At 34.2% G+C, this 10,880-nt stretch overlaps 1 protein-coding gene across 1 annotated transcript; it reads left to right on the plus strand.

Annotated features, from left to right (window-relative positions):
- Nucleotides 1-516: 516 nt before the first annotated feature.
- LOC133183821 (uncharacterized) lies at nt 517-7,382 on the plus strand. The gene is made up of 5 exons (XM_061318724.1): nt 517-605; nt 3,507-3,654; nt 6,668-6,816; nt 7,161-7,203; nt 7,306-7,382. Exons 1-4 carry the CDS (start codon nt 557-559, stop codon nt 7,187-7,189), a joined length of 375 nt encoding a protein of 124 aa, XP_061174708.1. The 5' UTR covers nt 517-556; the 3' UTR covers nt 7,190-7,203; nt 7,306-7,382.
- Nucleotides 7,383-10,880: the final 3,498 nt, after the last annotated feature.

Below are 10,880 nucleotides of genomic sequence, written 5' to 3' on the forward strand. Positions count from 1 at the left end.
TGACCCCAGGGCCTAAACTCTGGCTTCAGAGGACATGTAATTTACTTTTTTTTATAAATGGCAAACTGCTTCTTGCTTCTTATTATAATCATCTTAACACCCTGTCTACTATAGGTGTTCAGGAGCAAAACTACATGCCATTTGATGGTTTGGCCTACTCCCCAGGCTCCTTGGAGGTAAAGGGGCTGAGACAGTAAAATTCACAGTTTCCCTCCTTTACGTACAGTGTTTAGATGCAAAACACTAAGAATGGTTGGAATGAAGTCAGAAACGTTCAATCTATAGAAGACGCAAAAGTAACTTGTAACTATTTACATCATCGTCAATGTTGATTTGTTCCTATTTTTCTAATTTGAATCGTCTTTCGTTACAAGTAGTTCTGGAATTTCGTTACTAGTTATTTTAGTTGGAATTTGATAAGAATTTACATGGGTTAGGCTTACCATAAATTCGAGAAATAATTATTATGAGGCCCTAACTTCTGTTTCCGTATATATTTGTTGACTTTTGAATTTATAATACACTTTGAACGCAACTAAACTAAAAGTTTGATAAAATGAACCTTTCCACTATTTCAGTTTTATTTCTTTTGGAACTTTCTGCAGGTAAGAGTTTTTGTTTGTTTTGTTTGTGTTTTGCTTTTGTTTGTTTTTTTTGGTAAATTGTAATTTTTTGTTTAGTTTTAGCTCTCTAATGCATTACAAATAACGCTCTGTTATCTTTATTGTGGTGTATTAGATTCCTTAATTGTATTTTGTTAAATTCAATGCAAGTTTGATTATAAATATTTTCAAACTAGATACATTTTATTTTATTTTTTTTTTTTGTACCATTTATTAAATGAAAATATTTTAAGCCATGGACTTTTTTGGCATATAAAGGGTAAGGGAAACAACGAATGATTTAAAGATGCCTGCTAATTTCTAAATATAAAATTCTTCCAAGATCAAGCAGTGTGAGAGAATAACAGGGTAATTGTTTTAGTAACCACAACACTCAAAATATAAACAAGTATACATTGAAAAAAAAAAAAAAACGTCAAAAGACAGAAGTTGAAGAAATGTTAGGTTTTGTTTCTAAATATGTTAAAATTTACATATTGAATATAATTTCCGGTTTATAAACTTTTAATCGATGGCAGCATCGTTTCTGTCAACTCAAGTTCCAATAGGGTTGGAGTAGCTTAAAAGAAGCATTTTGAAGATAGTGTGCATTTACATCGAAAAATCCCTTTTTTGCTAGCGTAATTCATTTTGAAGGTCTTAACTGGGCTTAAATAAAATCAGAATTAAAAAAGGAGGAGCAGCGTTTATAAGTTTAACGAATATTGCGATGCAAAGCATTCTATATTCAGTAATCGTTCATTAAAATAAAAAAATTAAAAAAAACATACAAAATTGTGTATTTTGTTGTCCCCAGCTTTCGCGAAAGCGAGAAGACTTTAAATCTCATTCGTGTGTCATATATTTCACATGTACATTATTTGTGACAAGACCTTTCCAAATTATATTTTTTACCCCGTGACCTTGAAGTTTTACCTACTTTTCAATAACTTTACATTTTTTCAATAACTTTAACATTGTTGCTAACTTTTGAATGAGAGAAGATATGGCGTTAATATTTGAGATGTGGATTACCAGTGACAAGCCGTTTTCAATTATATATACACTGTATGAGTTTGAACCGTGATCTTGATGTTTGACCTACTTTTCTAATATTTTAAAATTGGTGATGACTTTTAAGTGAGAAAAGATGGGGCGTTCATGATTGACAGGTACATTACCTGTGACAAGTCCTTTCCGAACGTACTATGGTTTTTGAACAACGCTTAAAGGATCCATAGAAGATAAAAAAAAAAGAGAAAATAATCTGATATATCTGAAGCCCAAAAGAAAAATGATGAGAGGGATTAAAAAAGTAGTCTTGTACTCAGTAACACATCTCAGTAACACATCTTAGAGTAGATCTATTTAACTGTCCCCATTTGTTACTTTGTATTATGTAATATAATTCTTTTTGGTATAATTCTCTTATTCCATTCATCTTTTAATTATTTTATTTACAGTGATTAATTATCCTAAGTGAATAGAAAAGGGGAATAACTTCTCTCAGTAGAATACAAAATATAGCCCTGCCCAGCACCAAAATGCTTGATGAAGTGGTCCAGGGACCATTAAAATTCAAAATTTTTGTACCCCTTCATCCATGATGTTAGGGTTATATGCCAAAATTGGTTGAACTTAATTGGTTCAGAGGCTCATGAGAAGAGGCTTAAAATGTTCAAAAGTTGACGAATGACGACGGACGAAAGGAGTGACTCAGGTGACCTAAAATGTTTTAACTGAAACGCATTTCTGTTTGTCGAGTTTTAATTTTGATAATTTCTGAAAAAATAAATCAATACTTTTCTTATTGCTTTTATCCGACTTCTAGCTTCTCAACGGTCACAACACACATCTGTCCCCGTGAACCAGTTTGAGACTACCGTGTAAGACCTAAAAGAGATTTTTAATTGTCTAATAGGTTATAAAAATCACACACTTTGAAAGTTATTAAAAATTTGCCCTCTTTTAATGTTTTGGTGTCAATTTACATATTCATTTAATACTACAATCTGATCAAAATCAGATCCTTTGATCCGCTCACATAGATCGCTACACAAGGATCTGAAGAAACCCCATTCAGGTCATCTTCTGGTGACCTTTCAATTATCCAATCAAATGTTTGCTTTCAAGAATTTAGAAGTATCTCGGAATTCAGTTAGAGAAATGAAAGCCCTGACGATACACGAACAGAAAATTGTTTCCGTAGCCTGCCAAAAGAATGACCACAGTTTCGTCTGTATATATTATATATATATATATATATATATATATATATATATATATATATATATATATATATATATATATATATATTAGTATTTGCGTTTGCTTTTTTTTTTTTTAGCTCTTTGTTTTGTACGAAACAATAAGATCTTCTCCACAGCTACTTTCACTTCTACATTCATTTTCCTGAATGTCGTCTAAGTACGATCTCTCTGATTGGTCAAACTTTTAATGAATATTTTTATTAGAAAGGTCACCAGGAGATGACCCTAATTGGGGTTTCTTCAGATCCTTGTGTAGCGATCTATGTGAGCGGATCAAAGGATCGGATTTTAATCAGTCCGATTGTTTAATACTAGTAAATGGTTATGAATCAAGTCTTTAATTGCCTCATGATCCTTGAAGCTAGTTAAAATAATTAAGAAAAATGAACATGTATTTAGGATCCACAAATTCCTTGCTGTTTCTCGAGTTGTTATTATTGAAATATTATCCAGGGAAAACAAAGAAACTGTTATATATTCAAAGACTTCGAACAATTACAATGTTTCGAAATACTTCCATAATTCTAAATAAGATCAAATTTGTGTAGTCACAAAACAGAGAGGCGTAAATAGTTTCTCTATATGTCCGATAAAGCAGTTTTTTTAGTTTGTAATATTTCATTAACTCTGACAGTATGCCATGGATTAACAAATCCCTGTCGCCGAAAGTTCGAAGAAGGCCTGGAGAAGTGTTTTGATGACTCTGTTGGTACACAAGTGGATGTTATTCAGACTCTTATGGGCAGCAGTCAAAACCCTGGAAGCACAGAGACTATCTGCAGGTAAAATGAATTGTCAATTGATGCTGTTCAATCTCAAAATTATGCTCTTTTTCAGTTCATGTAATCCGACTGACCAACTTCTATAACTGCAGGCGCGTAGCCAGAGTAGAATTGATGTGTACGGAGAAAACGGCAGGGGGTTGGGGGTCTTGAGCCCCCCCCCCCCCCAAGTGTTTTAGGGCTCTGGTCAGACACGTAATATAGTTTTTGCCAGCCAGGAAAAAATTACAACTTAAAAAATTTTGTCAAGCAAGGACGAAAAAGGAAGATTGTCAAAATTCGAAGTCCTATTTCTTGTGTGTGTTTGTTGAAAGGGGGGGGGGGGGTGTCCATCTTTCATAAACCGAATTTTTATTAATACATTACCAAATTACCATGATTTAACAATGGTGCAACAAACAGTGGGGGTCCACCCTTTCAATGTACATTTTCAATAGTAAAAGGTTAGGTTTTGGGAATACCAAAAATTTCATTCATTTTCTTTAAATATAAAAAATATGCCATTTAGTTTTTGTTTAGGAAATAAAAGACAGAGTAATATTTATTGTTTAAACGAAAATTAATATTCCATGGAAACTTATTGTACATATAATTGAGACTAAAAATTTAACCGATATATTAATTGGTATCATATAATCATTCTTAATATATAAAAACACGTATACAAAATTTTAATTATGAACAAAAAAAATATCGTATTGTAAATCATACCTAGTAGATCATAGCATTCAACGATGTGGCTGAAATTTAATTTTTCAAAGATCTTAAAAAATATATATCAATGTATGATAGAACAATGACAAAATAATGAATGATTTATTTGGATTTGGCAGTTATTAAATAAAAGATTTCAAATTTTATCATACAGCCATGATAATTGAAAATTTAAATCGACACAGTATGACACAGAATAAATTGAAACACGAATATTTGTTGGATGGTACTGAAATTTTTTTCTCCGAATAATTCTCTCTTCTTTTTTTCCTTATCTTCCCCCCCCCCTTTTTTTTGAAAATGATGTGTACGCACTTGCGTATAGGCAGCTACGCGCCTGAACTGTCGAGTGAGTATTTTGACGAATTGGGGAAAACATCGACTTTCACCGATATTAGAATGAAGTAGGTTCCAGTAGTATATATGTGTCAGAGATGTGTCTTTCTAGAAGTTTTCTTGATTGATGCTATATGCATTGTGCGTTAGCCACATCAATCGTGAAAGATGATGAACGTTAGATTAAAAAGGTTTAACTTACCACCTAAATTTTATATCCTTCTAGTATTTTGAAATGATGATAAAGTTATTTTCAGATCGTTTATTGGTCGTGAAAACGTACCAGTTATTTTGATCAACATCAATAAGAGTTGATTTTAAATATAGTACAATTAAAGCAGATTATACATAAGGTAGTTAAAATAATCTAACTGTGTCTCGGGACAGGCCCTCACCACAGTTAGAATACGTCCCATATACTTGCAATGTAGCAAATCGGAGTGGATCCACTCCAAAATGATTTTGAAGAATACAAAAGGAGTTGCAATGAAAATAACTACCAAATTAATAATAACAAACCTTTTTGAGATTGTATATGCCTTTCAACCTACAAATTAATCCATATATATACGAAAATTCAACTCATTTTCTCAACGTTTTTTCCTCGCTTCAAATTTAACGCCATGTTGATATTCGGAACTCTCTGGATTCTTCATAGAAAATGCACAGAGTTGGAGTTATCGCCCGTGTTTATTTTGCTACATTGCGAATACACGGAACGAATTCTATCGTTAAACCGGGTCCGTAGGACAATATCATTTTAACGATAGAACGTTCTATCTATACATAAGGGTGTTTTATCACTATCAACAGGATGTAAGAAGTGGAGAAATGTTCGATGCTCAAATTTAATATGCCATTTTCGTCTTTCACAGCAGTCGCCCGCGAGGCGCAGTGGTTAGAGCGTTTGCTCTAGAATCGCGGAGTAAGGAGATGATCCTTACGTCGCGAGTTCAAATCCCACTGCGGGACGTGGACACCGGTCCTTATAAACCGAGGTCCCGGATCGCAATACGAAAGTAGCACGAAAAAGATCCCTCATTGCATAAAGGCCGCAAGTGCCGAGTACAGGTCTAAATTTGCAGCCCTCCACCGGTTAGTGGTGACGTCTCAACATGAGTGAAAAATTCTCGAAGGGACATCAAACAAAAATCTTTCACAGCAATAATCTTCAGTCACTTGAAGAAAAACTTTAAATTCCTTATGGGGTCAAGATTTCGAGACAGAGAAAATTATTGAAAGGCTCCATCTTGACATGATTGTTATTGAAAGAATTGTAAACGTAAGAAAGCTCATTTTAACAATGACAAAGGGAAAATGAATTTTGAATTTAATCATAAATGTGTAGTAGAGCAAAAGAACCCATTCCTCATGAATTTCCAATGAAAGTAAAATGAACAAAAAATAACATTTGGAATTAACAATGACCAGGTAGAACTGATATCTGTCAAATTCTATCTCAAAGGCAAGAAATATTTTCTAAGACTTTTTTCTGTTTGTTTTAAAAAGTGTTTTGTACATGAATGCGCATAAGCATCTCTATTTAATAACCTGCATATAAGCTTCGTAGGAAGTTTACGTGATCGAAAGGTTGCGGTTCAAGTCAAGACCTAAGTACATGTAGATAAAAAAATTAAAAAGGTAGCAAACGTTCCTTCGCCAAGCGTTCGGTACTTTGAAGTGATAGTTGTGGGTCTTTTGGAAGAGACCTTTAAACCTGAGGCCTCGTGTCACGGTAGGTGTCGGCACGTAAAGATCCCTTACTGATTAATGACCCCGAGTGCCGAATAAAGTTCTTAATTTGATGCCATTCACCAGTATAAGGTGACGTCTCTATACGAGTGAAATAAAATAAATTCTCAAACGGGACGTAAAACAACTTACAATCAATCGGAGAAGTTTTAGTATTCATTGAACAAAAACAGTAAATGCTATTTCTACTATAACTGATTATTTTTCTTAGCAAGAAAAGCCAGATTTTATCATGCGTGACAAAAGTGCTCACAAATGTGACGTCGAGTGCCACATGTGAAAAGGACCTGACAGAGATCACCATGATTACCGGTCTCTCAGCCCGCTTACAGACACTAATTGGAGTCCTCTGTACTGAAAGTAAGCCTTATTTCCATATAATAATTGATTGAAATTACATTGATAGCTGCTCATAGTAACGTAATGTGTATTTTACAATTGGAACAACTTGATTGCTCAGCGAAGAACGAATTTTTTGAATAACAGGTTATATTGTCTGTGAATAGGAAACACCTTTTTCCTATGTTTTTCAATTGATTACCAAGTAATAGATTTAATCACTTTAAGGCCTTACTATTTTAACGTTTTGGGAGATTATAAAATACATATTTAATTTTCTTGGCTGTTAATGATCAATATTTCTAGAAAAGCTATGTAATTTGCTGTCATTTCTTTCAAAAATTCCATCTTTAAATTGCTTGCAGGGACACTTCCGCAAATTGTTAATCATTAATCCGTCCCACTCATGTAAGTAACATTTGAAAATTAACAGTGTATGTTGTTCGGAAGCTATTGAAATATTCTTAATGTTTCATTAATTACGTGTAGAGAATGTCTAATTTCTTGCAGCACCACACTACGAGATGGACAGTTGGCGTCAGTGAAAATATGTCACAATGAAAAATAAAATGAACAACCAAATTTAACGACTTTTGTTCTTTTAATATTATTTCGAAAGTCTTTCTTTAAACATGAGTTTTTCGTTAATTAATTCTAATTCAACTGGTTTTATTCAAAGATCATATATGCATAAACTTTAAAAGATAAAATATGGTTATCATTCAATTAATAAAAAAAAGTGATAATCTCAAAACCTTGACATAATCTTTGATCATTGTCAAACCAACTTAGATTAATCCATAAAATTCTAAATCAATTCTTTACTTTTAAATATTTTCAATTTTCCAACAATCAAAATGGATTTGAATTACCAAAACTATACTGGATTCCTAAACTTCGTAAAAATCCTAACAAAGATACATAGCGGGTCCAACCAAGCCTCTTTCTTTATTCCTCACTAAAATACTTACAGCAGTAAATAGCTTTAGGAGTTCTGTACAACTGTATATTCCTGAAGTGGTATAAATCAGATGTAGGTATTAAAAAAACTCCAACAAACTTTTAGAAAATTTGAAATCACAAAATTTTACCAAAATTAACAAGAAATCTGTGAGCCAATGCTCACTAGTAATACCCCATGATAAATTAGAGGCCAGACTTTTTGATACCATAGACAATTGCTCCTTCAATAAAAATAAAACTCATAATTTTCATACCTCTGTGTTGTGTGTGTGTAGGGGGGGGGGGGTGTCCAGAAGCATCCAATGATTTCCTAACAAAACAGGTTTTCATACAATTTTGTGAGTTCTGATTCCGAAGAGTCTGACTGAAACATAATTTGTTTTTTGTTGTTGTTTAACGTCTCTCTCGAGAATTTTTCACTCATATGGAAACGCCACCACTTGCCGGTGGAGGGCTGCAAAGAACTATATACGGTAAGGGCGTATTCCTGCCCCCATAATAGTCAAATTTTGAAAATCTCTTGAAATGAGCAAAAGTGCATATATTGTATAAAATAATCCAAATTAAGACAATATATTATGAAATTGGAAAAAATAGTTGACTTTTCTTGTCTCTGTGACGTCACAAACTATTTGGATTTCCGTTATTTTTAAAATAGAGGACAAAATACACAGAGTTTGTTCAATTTTGACTATAGTATTTATAGAGCGCAAGCTTGCTCAGGTACCATATTCACATATTTCATTGATATTATCATTCTACACATTATATCAAAAGATCTAGTCTGAGCAGACCTGCGCTCGATAATTTCGAATCAAAATACCGACGTAAAATACACTATTTTCTCTCAAAATCATTGCAATTTGGAATTTACGTCATTTTATTGACGTCATATCTAACTAATGATGTCATAATTGATAAAAATATTTAATGCTTTGAAGTCTGCAAATATTCACCTGGTTTAGAACATAATTAAAGAATTCTCCATCAAAGTTTTATTTTGTGGGCAGATACTGGCCACTACAGAATATAGTCCTTTATACCTATACTCGGCACTCAGGGCCATTGAGCAGTGAGGGACCTTTCTCGTGCCAACACCTACTGCGACACGGGACCTCGGTTTATACGGTTTCATCCGAAGGGCTGGTCTCCACGTCCCGCAGAGAATTCGAACCCGCGACATAAGGATCAGCTCCTTACTCCCGACTCTAGAGCAGACGCCCTAACCACTGCGCCACGCGGACGACGACTGACACATTAAGATAACGAAGTGTTCCGCTTTTTTCTGTTTTTAAACATCACAGAAGTATGAAGTTTATTCGTATAACCGTAATACTAAGTGCAATTGAGAGGTGTGCTTGCATTTCTCAAAGGTGTTTCACAAAATCTACACTTAGAGATATTCCTCTTATTTAAATTCTGAAGTCCACGGTACGGTATCATGTAAATGTATTATATAAATGTCCTCTAGAGGCACACTATTTACATGTTTCATCTGGTTTACTGACAATAGAAGTATTTCTCTTCTGTGCCTCGGGTATTTCTTAATTTTCTTGTCTGTGTTTACGGTGTTACAAATGGCGATAATATTAATACTTGATTTATACGCACCTTCTAAAGCTTAAGAGGTAAATCTTAACCCTCTTTAAATTTGTCTGCCAAAACTTAACACTCAAGTGTTAGTGTTCTCAATGGAAGATCAGTGTTGGTGTTCTCAATGGAAGATCAATCACAGAATACTGCGTGTCGGTGCATGGAATCTGTGAGGAGAATAAGCGGAAAAACGTTCAGCAGAAGTGAGACTTTTAGAATGGTAAAAGGATTGATTGATTGTAGGTTGTTTTACGAGAATTTTTCACTCGAATAGAGATGTCACCATATACCGATGAAGGGCTTCAAATTTAGACCTTTACTCGGCACTCAGGGCCACTTAGCAGTGAGGGCTCTTTATCGTGCCAACGCATACCGTGAAACGGGGCCTCGATTTTAAGGTATCATCCGAAAGACCCGCAACTTCCACTTCAAGGTGCCGAGCGCTTGGCGAAGAAACAGTTGCTACATATTTTTTTATCGTCTTAGATCAGTCGTGGTCGTGATTCGAACACACGACTTTCCTATCACAGAGCGAACGCCCTACCGACTGATCTACCGTGACGGTGAATGGTAGGAGAAACCAAAGGCAATGTTGTTGATTTGGCAGCATCATCTTCAGTTAGACAAGAATAATTAGATGGGAACGTCTATCATGGCTTCATACAATCATAGGGTAGCGACTCTGGTGGAGTTACGGAAGCCCTGGGACCCTCTGTTCCCTCGTTACTGTGCAGAGAAAAATGCTTCAAATGGTACTGCATTAGATAAATATTTCCTGCAATACTGTTCTAAGGTTTGACAGCATTAGACGATGCCTGTTTGGATAGTTTCAGGAACAGCAATTCTGGAAGAGTAGACGAACGAATCAACTACCATTTTCCATGCAGGCTTCAACGATTTAAATGCAAGAACGTTAAATGCCTAATGCAACTAATGCTTAATCATTCTTCAGCGAGAGAGCCCATTTTTTACTGTGTGATAGTTCTATTTATGAAATCCATTTGACCAAATCGCTGAAAATCGCATGCCTTTTCCTACCCTTTTCGCAAAGAAATTCAGTTTTGAAATAGGCATGATCTCTGCGAAGAAGATGGAACAACACATATGAACATACAGTTTTGATACATGGGGGAAAAATCTTTCAGATGGATTAAGAAATCAAAAGTGAAAAAGAAACTAAAGACGGCAATCGATCGAAATCTGTAAGGGCATAGAAAAATATTAATACTGATATCAGAATTTCAGTGAAAAATATTGTAAAAAGACTAATCCTATAAATCCTGAACAGTTTATACAAATGTGACGGAGAAAAAGAATATGAAGAAAATTGCTGTAAGATTTGTGCAACTTTACTACATTACTTTAAGAATTATAAATAATCCCTGTCAGCTTCATTAACTTTCTAATGGAAAAGAATTGGAAGTTGATACTTAGCACATAGATTACATATGACCAAAGAATGTGTTCATAACATTTAACCGAGGTCATTTGGCAAGTTCAAAGACTGTAAGAAGAAGAATTATAACTCC

This window comes from Saccostrea echinata, unplaced genomic scaffold (assembly GCF_033153115.1).
Source record: "Saccostrea echinata isolate AGI-Se365-2 ecotype Australia unplaced genomic scaffold, CSIRO_AGI_Sech_v1 ptg000009l, whole genome shotgun sequence".
Taxonomy (NCBI): Eukaryota; Metazoa; Mollusca; class Bivalvia; order Ostreida; family Ostreidae; genus Saccostrea; species Saccostrea echinata.

What these genes read in the sequence shown, in the direction of transcription:
- LOC133183821 (XM_061318724.1), top strand. Translation starts at nt 557, where the DNA reads ATGAACCTTTCCACTATTTCAGTTTTATTTCTTTTGGAACTTTCTGCA. An exon ending in TCTTTTGGAACTTTCTGCAG is followed by an intron (nt 606 to 3,506) that starts GTAAGAGTTTTT and finishes TAACTCTGACAG; the next exon opens with TATGCCATGGATTAACAAAT. An exon ending in TGGAGTCCTCTGTACTGAAA is followed by an intron (nt 6,817 to 7,160) that starts GTAAGCCTTATT and finishes AATTGCTTGCAG; the next exon opens with GGACACTTCCGCAAATTGTT.